The sequence below is a fragment of the Pterocles gutturalis genome, unplaced genomic scaffold (assembly GCF_000699245.1).
Source record: "Pterocles gutturalis isolate BGI_N339 unplaced genomic scaffold, ASM69924v1 scaffold29932, whole genome shotgun sequence".
NCBI lineage: Eukaryota > Metazoa > Chordata > Aves > Pterocliformes > Pteroclidae > Pterocles > Pterocles gutturalis.
In genome coordinates this window covers 6,523-22,140 of record NW_010113707.1, presented here as the reverse complement: position 1 = coordinate 22,140, position 15,618 = coordinate 6,523, and the positions used below count along the sequence as shown (strand labels likewise).

The window sequence follows — 15,618 nt, the reverse complement described above, 5'->3', positions numbered from 1 at the left end:
GTGTATATAAAACTACACATATATGCATGCTCACTGGCACACCTCCATCCTGCTCAGCCAGAGGGAGGAGTGGAATGAGGCTGCTGGTGCTTGTGTTCATGTGAGCATGGCTGCCTGTGTATATCTGTGTGGCTGCCTGTATATATATGTTTGAGTGGTGTATATGTGTATTAGTGCATGTGCCTACTGGGAATACAAGCTCAGCCTGGCTACTGCTTGGACCTGGGGGCATGGAGCTGCATCAGTCTCACCTCTCTTAGGCTGCTGTCCTGATTTTCCCCTATCAACAGATATGTATGTTTATATACATATGATACATATTGATATGCATATGTATATACATATATAATATACATATCGTATACATATAGATTGGTGTATTTCATAGGGCTTCTGTATAGCACAGTATTTCTTCCCACAGAATTGCGATGAGCGAGATTAAAGCAGACAGGCAGCAGCTTTCTCCTAAAACATTTGCACAAAAAATAAAAAGTTATACTTTTCTTTCAGAGATTTCACATTTGTCGCACCCTACCAGTAAGCACATCTCTACTGCAGCAGGAGGCCTGGTTACAGTATTCATTGGCATGCCTGAGATACCTTGAAACAAATTAGCACAGGTAAGGGCAGCAGCAGATACCTGCAAGTTTTCCTATTTCTGCTGAGAGTCTAGTTTCAGATGCAGCTGAGCTAATACAGTGGTGTGCTGCAGGTAAAAGGATGAATTCCTGTTTCCCATCACCTTTGCTCTTCTGCTCCCTTCTCTCCACCACATACTCATTTTCAGGGATGGTGAACTACGTTCATTCTGCACGTCTTGTGATGCCCTGCCCTAAAAGACCACCACAGATGATGCGTTTTTGCAGTACAGCTATCACCTGCAGGCAAGGATTTGCAAAATTCAGGGGGCTTGTGTTACATGAGGCTGCAAGGCAGAGCACAGAACAGAGTGAGGCAGGCCCAGGGCAGGCTGTTTGGGTCTGCATGATCACTGAGCAACAGACGGAAGCAGTAAAAATGCCACCAGAGTTCAGAATGTCTGGAAACACAGAGATCTAAAACCAGGCTGAGATCAGGTGCCAGTAAAATTAAGACAGAAGATAGCTTAATTTCTGACAACAGCAACTTCTGAAGCCCTGAGTATTTTAGTAATCTGGGTTAGTTCAGCTGGAGGGAATTTACTCCTAAACCAGTAACACAGAATTTTGAGAATAATTTTTTACTTCATATAAAAGTAAGGCACACAAGCAGCATGTTTTTAAACACAGTCTGAAAAGACTATGACATTGAAGGCTGAAGAATGACCCAGAACTGGGGGCATGAGGAGTGGAAGTGGATGGGGTAAACAGATCAGTGGTCATGTGATCGGGTGAAATTTGAGTTTAGGCATATTACCACTGGCCCCTGTTTTCCTCAGTGCAATGGGATAATAGGAAATGGTATCGTGATAATACAGCTCTTTCTAAAAAAGGCCACGGAGCCAGACTGCTAGCCATATTTAGCACTACTAAATAACAATTGGCACCAGCAAGCCTTGGTTGTCGCCTACTGACATTTTGTTCAGCCCTAAAAATGAAAACACAGTTGCCTGCACTGTTTCAAACAATGAAAGTCACTGGGGATTAAGAGAAAGATACCCAAAGCAACAAGTTAATTGTGACTTGGGATCTCAGAGCCACTACCACCACAGCCAAAAGGCATTGTTCTGTGTTTCTGAGGTGGTGAAAAGTGATCACATACATCAGCAGGGTCACAAGAGGTGTCTTTGCACCCACATGGGGTAAGCACCCATCAGGGAGAAGCAGCACCTGCCCCATCTGCACCCCTGAACCTCACTGACAAGTATTTGTACCCGTGTATCTGTACTCACCATGACTGTGAAATGCTCACCATGAAACTCTTGAAATTCACCATGAAATGCTTTTAATGGGTCCAGTGAAACGTGACTGCTTTCCTTTCTGCTACCCTCAGGTGGCTGAGGAAGGGTGATGCCAGGAGCTGTACCCTTCAGGCTTCCCACCAGTGGCTGGTGGGGCCCTTTCACTGTGCAGGGGAGGGGCTGGAGCTGGGGAGTCTCCTGGGGATCCCTGGGAGGCAGGCAGGCAGATCTCCCTGGCTGCTCATCTCTGGGCTATTCCTGCCCTCTTTCTGCCCACCCCTGCCCAGAAAGATCAGAAACCCACCATCTCTGTCTGCACCAGCTGCTAGAGTTGGTGATGATGGGAGCCAGGGGCACGGCAAAAATTCCAACAGCAGAACCACAAACTGGTGTAAGCACCAAGGGGAGTTAAGTCATACAGGGCAAACGTCCATCAGAGAGCGTCAGGGAGCTGATACAGGGCCTTGGGAAGGGTTTGGATCTTTTCCTCTCATGCAGGGGGCACGGAGTGTTATTGGTTCTGTCTCTCACGTCTTCTCTGTGAAGTATCTCTCCAGAAGTGACAGTGTTAACAAATACAGAGGAAGAGATGGCTCTGTAAGCTGAGCTACGCGGTCACATGCACAGGTTTTATTTTTAACATCCCAAAACTACTTGGCTTGCTCCATGTCCTCCCATTCTCTCCTCTTTTCTTGCAGTTCTCCCTTAACTCAACCCAGCTGAGCACAACCAGGAGAGCAAGTGTTTGGTACACACACAGGGACTCTATGATTAAGGTAAGGCTTTGTAAATAGAGTTGGAGTCTTTATTAGTCAAACCTTATGCAATGCAATGGTTACTGTACTGAGCTATGAAAATCAAGATGTCTTCAAAACAGCCCTAGTAATTAAGATGAAGTACAATAATCAGAACACAAGATGTCTTAAATGACACCCTAAAACAGAGGCAGCTGGGAACTGTAAAAGCTTCTGTGATATGCTGCTCTAAAAAAAAAAAAAAAAAAAAAAAAAAAAAAAACAAAAAAAAACCCAAACTCTCTGTAATATATTCAGTGGATTAGCCATGGTTTACAGCACTGTATCTGGGGTTTTAAAAAACTAAGATGCTGATTCTAAGATGGGAGCTTCAGTAGCAGGACAGATGATAAATAAAAAATTCAATTTCTGTAATTTTCAAGAAACTCAGAAGTGAGACAAGGAGATACAGTAAGGGTCAGAGGAGAGGAAGAGCAATTTTCTGGCAAAAATGCTAAAACTTAAAATGCAGTGAGTTTTGTAGATTCAGACTGCAAAGTGTATGCTTGAAGGCCAGACTGAATAATAAGATGATGAAGTAAGAATCACAAGTGTTAGAGGTATTACTGTACCATTTCAAGTTGTGGCTGCTTAGCAGTTTTTTATTCAGGAATCTTTTTTTTTTTTTTTTGAATGATTTAGACCTTGACCAATAGCCCAGAAATTCTCTATGCTGGGCATCTGCCTTGGGATGGGTTTCTTTTTTTTTTTTTCTGCTTAAATCATTCACCTGATTATCTCAATAAGTTTTCAGAAAAATATGTTAAAGAGACTGTTACCGGAACCTGAGCCCAAAGGAAAAAAAAAAAAAAAAAAAAAAAAAAAAAAAAAAAAAAAAAACAGTATGGACCATTCACTTCTTTCTCAAACTGCAACTGAACTGGAGCCTGTTATTTTAAAGCACTTACTGAACTCAAGCAAAAAATAGACCCATTTGCCAGTTTTCAATACAAAGTGAGTTTGCCTGACTGTGTCTCTACTAAGCATAGCACAGGGACACCTCAAATGCACGAGGAGCAGCAGAGCAGCTCTGTGCCACAGCCTTCCCCTTCTCCCTGTGCTGCCTGTCTTCCCCACGGCTCCCCAGCATGTCCAGCACAAGGCCCTGCTGCTGGGCTGCCCTGCACCTACTCCCAGCCCAAGAGACCACTTCAGCACCTGGAATTTTGGGGTGGGTTTGTCTCAGGTGAGCTATGGCTACGTTGTGCCAGGTAGGGAGGAACAAGAAATATTGCTGACCCAGGTCTCACAGCGGGGAGTGCAGTGTGGGGTTTCTACCATCAGTGCTTTGTGTCACCCGTGACTCATTGCTCTGAACTCTCCCCTACTCCTCCTGTAACTGCAGTAGTGCATTCACTGTTTAGAAATTGCACAAGCAAGTATTGGTGCCTCTTTCCTGCGTGTGTGCAGCACAGATTTACTAGGAGAAAGGGAGGCCTGATGGTGCAACAGCTTTGCTTGAGCTCCATGATCCTGCATGCCAGGTTTAGAGAGCTGAAGAGAAGCTGATGTGCTGCTGTGGGAACCTGTGCAGAATGTGTGCTCTGGAAGAAAAGCAAGGGACGTGCCTGACTGATGCACTGTACTGTGGACCTAATCCTTCCTTGACATTTTAAAACTTTTTTTTTTTCAGTATAAAGCAATTCCAACCCATTTAGCAACTCTGAACCAGTGGTTATTGCCATGAAACAACACAGGCTCAGCCAGCTGATCCCCAGCTAGAAAATACAGGGAGTATCTCCCTAATTGTCACAGCCTCAGCCTTTCATCTTTGGGCTTATCTAACAGGCCAGTTGTCTCACAGAAAATCTTTTCACTCCACATGGCTTACACTGATAATTTGAGGTTTCCCAGAAGGATTGTCCTGGAATCAGAGTGCCCCTATAAATCCCATGTGGACTAGTTTAAGGTCTGAGCCTCAAAGAAACTATGTCTTGCACATGCTTGCTAGAAACTGATCAGTGTTATTGATTAAGATTTCATCTATACCTTTTATTCTCCCTTTCCACCTACGCTGGGCTGTACCATATTCACTGCCTGACTCATTTAAAGCTCAGCTGGCAACATGTATGCAAGATCAGTCTGAACAGCAACTGCAGAGCTGGTGTGCCACAAAGGACAGTGACCCACTATGCCTAATGCCAAGGCGGCCACTCAAGCTGTAGATGCCCCTGCTGTGGGTGTTGAGAGGTGGGGCTTTACTTATTTAGAGGTCACTATGATTCCAGGTGGTGGCATTCTTGGATTTTACTTTTATTTTATATCGAAGGACAGAACTTTAGAAAACTTAGGCTCACAAGAACCCTGTACAAATGTGGTACAGTGCGGTTTCCAATGGTATAGTGTTTTCTTCCTCAGTTCCAAGAAATAAATATATCTGTCTAGCAAAAGGAGACCCAAGCCTGATTTATTGCTGAGGTTGTTAAATACGTAGTGATGGAAGAAGAACACTGCATGAAAAGAGAAGAAAATCTCTACTTTAAGGAGACTTAGGTTCTTTCCTAGAAAATGTGATTCTACAGCTGGCTCTGCCAGGGATTTTGTGCAGGAGGCATGCAACTGCAAATGAAACATCAGACCCTGAGCATCTCCATGCTTACTGTGTGTATCTATGTGTATTTATTTATTTATATTAAATATTCTATTTATTTTCACTGTTCTATACTTCAATTCTACATCCTCCGAATAGAGATAATAGTATCTTTTAACCTCAAGTGCACCTCTAATACTGCAAAGATAAAGTCGTTATTGGTTGTGAACCGCCTCAGATACTAAGATAGTAAATATATTGAAAAACCCTGTAAGGAAATTAATAACTCTATATTCACCTTAAGGTTTAAGTGTTATGATACAAATGAGATAAACACCATATACTGGGTAACTGGGATTAAAAGAAATAGATAATATCTCCTATCTGCCCTATACACTTCACCAAAAGTATTCACGTTCCTTTAAAATATTTTTCTGTTGTAATGTTATATGTAACTTTAAAATTCTTGGCTCCAGCATTTAGATGCAATCTTTCCTGAGATTTTTTTAAGAGCTCTTTATCATAGTTTAAATCTTAGAAAGATTGTTTTATGTTCATTTGCAATCTCATCTCAGAGGCACTCTTTAAGGTTTCTCATGGCCCTTTTCAATGGTTCTTTAAAATGGGAGGCATCCCTTGATTCTCTGTGAAGAGCTCAGATACAGTGTATAACCCCAGTATGTCATACGATCAGTCATATATAGCAAATACCAAATAAGAAAACAGTTGTATTGTTTTGGCTCGCTGACTGCAACTCAATTAAATATAAATTTACTGAAAATAAATTGTAATTGGTTGTAAAACTGTAAGTTATTGTCACTGAACAGATCTGCTCCATACATAGATATATCTGCAGTTAAAATAGCAGCTGTATATTTTTAAACCTTACTTGATTTGCTGTCATGACAGTCTAAAAATAAAGATTTACCAAAGTGGACAGACTGTGGACTGTAATTTGCATCCTTTCTTTCCACAGTAGCTTGAACATGATTCAAATCAGCATTTCTGTTTTGATTTTTTTTCTTACCCAGCTCTTAATAAATTTTGCAAGTTGCAGGGAAACAAGAAGTGTATAGGTTTAGAGAAATGTTTCATCATCTGACATATCTGTGTATGTCATCTATCAAACTTACTGAGGCGAAAATTTGTAAACTTTCTGCTCAGGGTTTTGAAAGTTGTAGTTTCAACAATACAAATAACATAGACAACAATACCGTCATGTAAACCTAGATCATTAGTTAAAATACAGAGCTCCTGATTAATTACATGTCAGAATAGAAGAAGTATTCAAACCTTGATAAATATCAGAAAAATTTTCTCTCCCTTCTTCCTGTCCTCTAGCTTCACAGATTTGACAATAAGAAGAAAGGCATAGAAAACATTTGTCTGAAAAGAACAGCATATACAAGTTAGAAATGAGGTAAACTCAACTAAAAAACACCTGAATAATTATGAAGACTGATTCTGGATCTGAATGCTCTGATATGGTCATTTTTTATAAAAAAAACATGTATTCTCTTTTTCTATGTGTGATTCAGATGGGGATAATTTCAGCATACAGCAGTGTGAAAGCAGGCTCCTCTCCAAAAACTTTGCAACCAGCCCTTGGAGAACCATAAGGCCTGTGCCTCAGATGTATTTTTATTTATCTATTATTTCTCTCCAAGAGTTGGTTTTGCAGTGGAAAGTGTTGTTCACACATTCATGTTTTTATTTCAGTGTAATGTAACCAGCCTTCCTCTGACCTTATGCAAGTTGTAGCTGGGACTATTTTTAGAGATTATATTTGCAGCAAAATGCTACAAGAACGAAAGCAGCAAGGATGCTGCCAATGTGAACTAAATCCATCTGTATCTCCTGCTTCTCTGAGCCGCATAAAAGTAGATGTAACTAAACAGCCTAAAGCAGGACAGATGCCATCCTAAACCACATGTATTTAATGGCTGGATCTGACTGGGGCCACCCTGACCAGCTCCTTGTTGTCACCCCTGTGCAGAACCCAGTGCTTCTCAAGACAAGGCAGGGAATGTTATAATGGACAGTCACAAAATACTACTTTTCTGCATGGCAGTCTCAAGCTCTTTTCATGACAACAAAGGTGAAGGTACCGAGCCTTATACTTCAGAGTATAAGCTTGTCCCTGGGTAAAGAGACCACAAAGGACGTGTTCCTTTACTCTGCAGGACCGAGGAGGAATAGGGTTGATTCATTGGAAGGTGTAAACAGGTTTCAGTCAGCATTGGAAGTTGCAAAGGATGGAACAAAGGTGTGCTGAGCAATTAATGCACATCAAATTCAAATACAAGTATGTGGTCTTCAGTGACTGCAGCAACCCACAAGCATTGCCTTTCCCAGACGTCTTTCCTTCTCTGGCATTGTTCGTGAATTCCATTGCTGGGGTGTGAAAGATGAGAAGCTAAGACAATGCCTTCAAGACAGAGAAGGGAGGCAGCTTCACGCAGCATTTCTTCCCCTTACGCCTGAGCCTACTTCCTCTGCAGCACAGCTCTCCTCAAGTCTAGGTCACTTAAGCCTAGGGTTGCAAAAGCACTTAGATCTAGGTAAATTACACTGCTGCATTTTCTTTAACCCTAGAAAAAAAAGCAAAGTCTAAATTATTTTACTAATAATGTATATTTTTTTTCACAGAGGCAAATAAGAGTCTGCTGGGCCTATAGTAGTTCCTAGTGCATAGAAAGTGTGGTGGGAAGACTTCTCAAAAATATTTTTCTCATTTTCACCATAAAAAAAAAGTGCCCTGGGTTCTGTTGTGAAACAGAACTACAGCTCCTCCTTATGATAAGCTTTTTTCCTTCCACAAAGGTTCACAGTAGGCTGAACCAAGCTGAGATGCAGCCTCAACAGCAAGGAGCAGAAAGTCACCCAAGTCTGGCCTTTTCTACTTGCAGCAGCTCTTCTTTGGGCCAAGTTACTGATGCCAGTTGAAGGTATCCAGGGAAGCAGCTCCAAGTAGTGACTGAGCAGCCTCTGCTTCTCTAATCCAACAACTGTGTATGAGGGGAAAGGACAACAGGAGGTCCTACATGTTCCCCTTAAACAGCATCCCTTATGGACATTGTTGAAGAAGACTGATGGGCTGGGCGGGTGGCTGGTCTGACCCAGAATGTAATTTCTTATGTCCTTAGATTTATTACAACAGAAGGCATGCTTCATGCTAATCACCATCTCCATTTACTAGCTGTCGGACTTTGTGCTTCTGTTTGCCCATGTTTAGGGAGAAGTAACAACTATTGCCAGGAATTATTGCAAGGGTAGAGATATTATGAGCAAAGGGATCTGAGAGTTTTTGGAAGCAGGCCTCATAAGTGTATTATTTTTACTAATTAAACTGATTGAATTGACTTACTAGAAAAGAACGAAAAATACAATAATGAAAGCAAAGCAGATCAGTGGTTCATTCTGACACAAAGCTAGTAATCTGGTAATGATAACTTTTTATATAAGGATCTTCATAGATCATGTTCTAGTACTTTTGCTTTTTGTTGTTGGACCTTCAGGAAAATTATATGTCCTTTATTAGATGAAAGATTTTAAGGGGAAAAGAGGAAAAAAATATTTTGAAACCACATAAATATGAATGTGTGAGAAGTGAAATGCAGTCTTCCTTAAGAAAATATTCAACCTGTTAATATAATAAAGCTGGATGAAATTTCTGAAACATTTGTTTTGGCATCCTCCATTTGTTCTTTTAATCCGGTCTGTCGGTTGCAAAATGTTGAATCCTTGGAGCTGCCTAGTGGCAGCTGAATTTATGAAATGGAGAGTGCCATTGTTTATTACTTGCTGCCTGGGACTTTTTTCCCCTATTTTCTGGCCCCTTGTGGTGTCACTAACACCTTCATAAATTGAATCTAAAATATTATCAACTCAGGATCACCTATTCAGTTCCAGGTAGGTTTTGACACTGACTTGTCAGAAATATGTAGGAAGAACTGAAAAGGTAGAGCAGTGGTGAGTGTTTTTTGTAGGATCGTGCTCTAAAATAGATCCCAAAGGAACACAAATGGCTCCTTTGTCAAAGAGGCACCCTGTAAAAGGCATGTTTAGAGCTGACTTCTCCCCTGCTCCACCACAGGAAGGGAAAAGCTCTGTTGAGGTTAGACCTCTGTTGATCCCCTTCTGCCCTAACACCACACCATGGTGCTGAGCTGAGGATAAAATAAACCATACCTGCCCTCTTCTCCTCCTTCCTACCTACTCAGCATTGACTGGTGACAGCAAGGGGAAAAAAGGGGAAAGGCAGTGTGTAAAAAAAAGTGAAAGAAAATGGATAGTAACTGGGTGAGTATAACCTTGTAACAAGCCCTCACTGCACTCTGGAGCTTCTCCCCAAAACGCAGACCAAGGCATCACCTTATTCCAGGTTTTGACAACTTAAAGTAGATGTAGCAAGTAAACCTGCCTGAAGGAAAGTCCGCCACAGCCTCTGTTCCACGACATGCAGGCATCAGCTAGGAGTGTAAGGGTAAATCAGGAAAGCAGAGTAAAGATGGCCAGGCAAATTAGCCTTTACACAGGCTGGTTTCCACGCTGGGAACAGGGATCATGATGATACTACTCACTCTGGTGTAGAGCAAAGGGAGGTTCATTTGCACAACATCTGCATCTTTAGTGGGAGAATGACAAGACGTGGCACAAATGACCAGCTAATTTTTCTAGAGAGGAGAAAGAAACATCATTTTTCCTACCCCAAACAGCAATGAGGAAGTAGAAAGCTCCCTCACTGTGCCTCTGTCAGTCTTGATTTCAGCAGCTTGGTATAGATAGACCTGGTGTAAATATCAGGACAGAAAACAGCTTACTCCCAAACCCTGGCTGCCTCTGCTGGGCTGACAAGAACGAACCCTATCTATATCCATGCTGCTCTCAGGCCAGGCTGTACCATGGGTATCAGTGCTGATATGTCACTCTATGGAGCTGGCAGCCGTTTGCCCACAGTCTTATTCCCACTAGCAGTGCGTGTGAGCACCTAACACATAGAAACCAAGCACTGATGGCCTGTGGCCATTCTTGCTCCTTCAGGCAATAACTCTTGTCTTCTTGCCTTTGCTACACACAGCACCGGGCTCAGAAATCTCCCCCTGGGCAGCACAGGCACTGTGAAAGATGTTTCAACCAGCACTGCCACGCACCAATTGAGCCTTCCGTCTCCTGCATGGTGATCAGCTGCCGCTTGCGCTGCGGGGCCACCTTCCACATGTGCAAGCAGGAGGAGCACCAATTGCTCTGTCCCTTAGAGCAGGTGTCCTGCCTCAACTCAGCCTACGGCTGCCCTTTTTCCATGGCCCGCTTTAAGCTGGCGAAGCACCTCCAGGTCTGTCCAGCCAGCATTGTCTGCTGCTCGATGGAGTGGAATCGCTGGCCAAACGTGGATTCAGACACAACGCTCCACAAGAACATTATGAAGGAGACCTTGAGCGAAGAGTGTCTGGACACAGCCTTGGCACTCAGAGACCAGAAGATACTTTTCAGGACTTTGAAAATAGCCAACTTGTTTCCAGAGTGGCGGAAAATGGATGAACTGGAAGAGCTAATGGATGAAGCCACGGGTGGGGAAGAAGGCGCTGTGGGAGGAGTAGCCTGTGGTTCCCAAGAGGGCAGTGACCAGTTGCCTGAGCTCAGCCAACGTGAACGTGAGGATTTGGCAAAGGACAAAGAGGGAATGGATCTGGGGAGTTACAAAATCTGGGAGAACATTTTCAGCAAAGAGCTCCAGGCTTGCAAGGTAACAGGCTCAGAAGCCAGTGGAGAACAAAAGACAGAGGAGGCTTCCAAGAAAACAGGGTCAGCCCCTCATGCTGCCAGCTCCACAGAGAAGGCAAAGGAAGTACGTAACGGTGCTGATGAGGCAAAAGACCAAAAGCCTGAACAAGTAATAACAAATAGAGAAATGACAGGACTGGCTCCCTGGCAAGAAGGGGTCCTGGAGAGGCTGAAGAAGGAAGTTGGTGTAGGTGATTACAACATGTATCTGGTACATCACGGGGGAATGCTCATCCGCTTTGGCCAGCTAGCTGCTTGCACACCCAAAGAAAAAGACTTTGTCTATGGGAACTTGGAAGCTCAGGAGGTGAAGACTGTCTACACCTTCAAAGTGCCAGTTAGTTACTGTGGCAAAAGAGCACGACTAGGAGATGCACTGGGCCACAAAATGCCAACTTCAGACAAGTCGGTGGATACCTCAGAATTGGGAATAAACATAGAAGAACTACCTAAGGCAAATATAGTTGAAGCCACACTGCTGTGTGCGCTGGAAAAAGAGCTGAAAGGCCATGAGATCTCCGAAGCAAGGGGTATCGATGGACTCTTTGTGGATTTCGCAACACAAACATACAGCTTTCCTCTGGAGCCCTTCTCCTCCAATGCTGTTCTAGCTGATGTTCTGGATGAAGAAAGCCCACCGGAACTTCACGTGGAGCTCTTCACTGAAAGTGTAACCAGAAGGCACAACAAAAGCAGTTCAGCTTTCACATTCACTTGCAGTCATTTCTTCAGGAGGGATGAGTTCCCATCCCACTTCAAGAATGTGCACGCTGATATCCAGTCATGTCTGGATGGATGGTTCCAGCATCGCTGCCCTCTGGCCTACTTGGGATGTACTTTTGTTCAAAATCCCTTCCGCCCTGATGGACTTAAGGCCAAGGTTATATTCAGCAAGCTTCTCAAGACATTTGCTATTAAGCCAGAGGTGGACACCCTCCTTGCTGAATCAGGGAAGTGCAATTCCACAGTGGCTAAGCAAGGGAGAAACAAGGACTCACTGAGCAGCCTCCCAGTGGAAGTGCTCAAGTACATTGCTGGGTTCCTGGACAGTTTCAGTTTATCTCAGCTATCGCAAGTGTCAGTGCTGATGAGGGACATCTGTGCCACTCTTCTTCAAGAGAGGGGAATGGTCCTGCTGGTCTGGGAGAAAAAAAGATATTCCCATGGCGGTACTTCGTGGAAAGCTCGCAAAAAGGCAAGTGACTGGGACACTAGGAAAAAGACAGCCATGGGTTTTCTCCAGATAAAACACAAGCATAGCAAGGAATGCTGCATATAAGCATGCAGATATGGGGAAGGTTCATGAAGTTGTGAATCTGCAGCACAATGTGTCAGGGGGGTCAGGGCTGTAAAATACAGTGCATCTAGCAAAGGAAGGAAGGTGTAAATGGATATCATCTGAGTAGCTGAAAGTCCACCCAAGCTTGTCTTATAACCTGTTCGCATGTGAACTGTTTTGAGGCACTAGGAACCGAGAATTCCTGATATTTAAAGGTTACACATGGGATTTTGAAGAACTTGAGGTTCATACTTTTTGTTGTTGTTCTTTACAAGCTGATCTAGTGTATGTTAAAACTAAAATGTGCTTCGGAATGCCAAAGGGGTAAAGAATAAGGAGCCATGGCTGTGAAAGGAGGTTGGGTGTTCACATCAACCCCCAATGGCTTTCATGGTTAGTAGTTCACAGGATTGCCATGAGGGTCTGACTCCTTGGGTTGTGGGCACCTGAGGGAGCAGCGTGGGGATAGGAAGCTCCGTTCTGCAAAGCTGGTCTCCCACTGTTTGTAGTGGAAAATTGTCATCTCCGTTACTGGCTGTTTGGGTAGTCTCAATGAAATATGTAAACACAGCCCAGTTTAAGTCCTAGCCTAACAATAGTTATTACAGGTGGGGTTTTTTTTAGCTGATAGCCTTGCAGCTGCTCTAACATAAAACTGGTTGAAAGACATGAGAGACTCCAGCATGACCAAGCAGACAAGAGAGAGATCTTGGAACAAATAATTTAGATCCAAGGAAGACTCACAGAAATGATCTAAGGTCCTGGCTTTCAAGCAGATCCCTGAAGATCTCTATTTATTGATTTGTATCAAAGGGAAGCTTAGCAGTTTATGTCTCTTTATTAAGAGAAAGTACTCTTTATTAAGAGAAAAAAAATGAAGCATGGTGAATTCAAAATTTGCGTAACAAAGTTTGGTGGCTGCAAGTTGAATTACCCCAATCTAGAACAGGAATTAGCCACTGAAATAATTGACTGGAGGATGTGGCTTTCTTCAGTAAAAGGCATAAATTCTGGCTGAGCAATCAAATATCAGTTAACTTCAGTTACTGAAGTGCAATTTCAAACCAGCAGCCTTGAATTAAGGACTGTTTAACCCCTTTCATGTTAGCTCTCTGTACTGACCACACTGGGATCATGTTTCCCATGCACAGACTGCTTGAAAACATTCTGTTTGTAATTGGCCTGAATTTCTTGACTACATAATAGCTATGAATAACTATTTAGGATGAGGACAGGATCAGGTAATCTTAAGTGTAGCACACGCACATACTGCCGTTCTTCCACAGGAAGAAATATTTTTTAGAGAGAAGAAAGCTACTATGACTTTAAAAATTCATTTGATTTAATGGTGTACAGCAAATATTAAAGTCACTTAGTCACAGTCTCATCACTACATGCTAGTGTATCACTAAACAATAGATGGTATCACTGCAAACAAAATAATGCCGTTTTAACTGGACTTTTCTATTTTTTACAAGCTTGTGTCTCCTCCAGGAATAACCCAAACCTTAGATTTCCCTGGCTTGTTCTGGGGTGGGGTGAATAACAACGGGGTTGTAATGCTCATTACTTTGAAGTTACTGACAGATGCTTTTGAAGGTCTTTATGAAGTCAGGTTCTTTGAGATACGTATCACACAAGCATGCTCTAGTCACTCTGCTTTATAAACATCTTGAATGTACCTATAAACATCTTGGGTGCACCTATAAACATCTTGGGTCACACCATACCTGTGATGGAGTTTTCTGTAGAGGTGCAGTGTTCAGGTGTCCTGGATTTCCCCATGCCCCACACTGGATTGGCACCAAAAATTGTAGAACGATACTTTCCTGTTAAAAATGGCAGGTGGTGACTAACGCAGCAAAACCATCAAATACGAGGTACGTAACAAGACAGACCACATTTTTACTTGTTATGCCAGCCCTGCACAATCAGATGTTCACTAGGCTGTCCAGTACAAGTAATGTACACCTACTATAAGCACACATAGATTTTTAAAATCCTCTTCTATTTTTAGTAACATTCCCATTTCCTCTCCCTGATATTTCTCCCCTTTCCTGCATTAGGTCTGGCAGTTCAGCAGCCTGTTCTCTAGAGTTAACAAGTGGCAGCGCAATGATGTCGCATGCATGTCGGAGCACTTGAAGAATTGTCCCTTCTACCAAGTGGAGCGCAAGACGGACCCTGTGCTGCTGACAGGCATGTGTGAATCTCGAGAAAACACACAAAAGACTTTGGTTTCTACTTTCAAGCGCAGATTCTGAACAACCTGCTTCCCCTCTGCCATGTTCCTTTCAGGGCTCTTTAAAACAAGATTTGGGAATTTGGGTGTAAAGATTGTTGCTTCCAACCTCTCCTTCGGATGTACAAAACTGGCTTCTCCCCAGCTGCGATTGGAACATCCTGCATCTCTTTTTTTTCCTACATTAATTTAATGGTTAAAACTTCATTCACTGCTCACTGATATCACGTGCTTTTTGTTTATGTTTCTGTTCCTTGCTTAATACAGCATCTCAAAGAAAGCAATAAGGATCTTGTTCAAAATAGCATCTTTGCAACCTTGAAGGTAAGCCACCACTCCTGTACTGTGTTCCTGAGAGAAGCAAGAGCAGTTAGTGTACCTAGCTCAACTAGGTCTGAAACACCTTTGTTTTAGCTGGAAAGCCAAGTTCTGGGAGCACAAGCAGATGCTCTGCTGCCCAGCAGTCCTAGAGATTGCTAAATTCTTCTGAGATGTGAGCAAAAGAAAAGGAGCCTCCAAAGTCAAGCAAATTAATTAGGACTCAGGAATGCACTGCACAGCCACAGACCACGGTTTAGGGCCCCAATTCAGGCAAAGGTGCCTAGCTAGCACAGCATTTGAGCACAAGTCTAAAGCTGAGCTCATGGCAACATTCAAACCAAAGCAAACAAACTTGCTCCTTGTTAGAAGTAAACAAGTAGCAAACAGTTTTGGGGGCTCAATTGACTTTTTTTATTTTTCAGTTAATAACTTCCTCAGTTTTATTTAAAAATCCATTAAAGCCATCAAAGAATATTTGAAGTCCTTTTTGGAATGCCTTTCCTACTCAGTTTTGCAATTGTAAATTGCAAGTTGCAATTGTAAGCAACTGTAAACAATATGTCAAAGAAAAAAAAAAATTTCTGTAAAAGAAAAGGCATTCAGCAACCTATTCAGTAATGTTATGGATAATGTTTGCCTCAGTTAAATGGGATGGAGCATAAGGATTTTTTCTTTTTTTACAGAGCAGAGAGTGATTAGGAAATGGTCTACTTTTTTAATAAACACATACATTTAAAAGCAGAATGTGCTTTTTGAGGCAACAGGTGAGAGAGAGAGCAGGCATGTCAC

At 42.6% G+C, this 15,618-nt stretch overlaps 1 protein-coding gene across 1 annotated transcript; it reads left to right on the top strand.

Annotated features, from left to right (window-relative positions):
• Positions 1 to 2,588: 2,588 nt before the first annotated feature.
• FBXO40 (F-box protein 40) lies at positions 2,589 to 14,530 on the top strand (the record flags this gene model as incomplete). Its single annotated transcript, XM_010074609.1, is given in 4 exon segments — positions 2,589 to 2,615; positions 2,617 to 2,655; positions 10,284 to 12,182; positions 14,333 to 14,530. Coding segments are annotated over 4 exon segments (2,163 nt in total), but the record flags the coding sequence as incomplete, so codon positions are not given.
• Between the last annotated feature and the right edge of the window lie 1,088 nt (positions 14,531 to 15,618).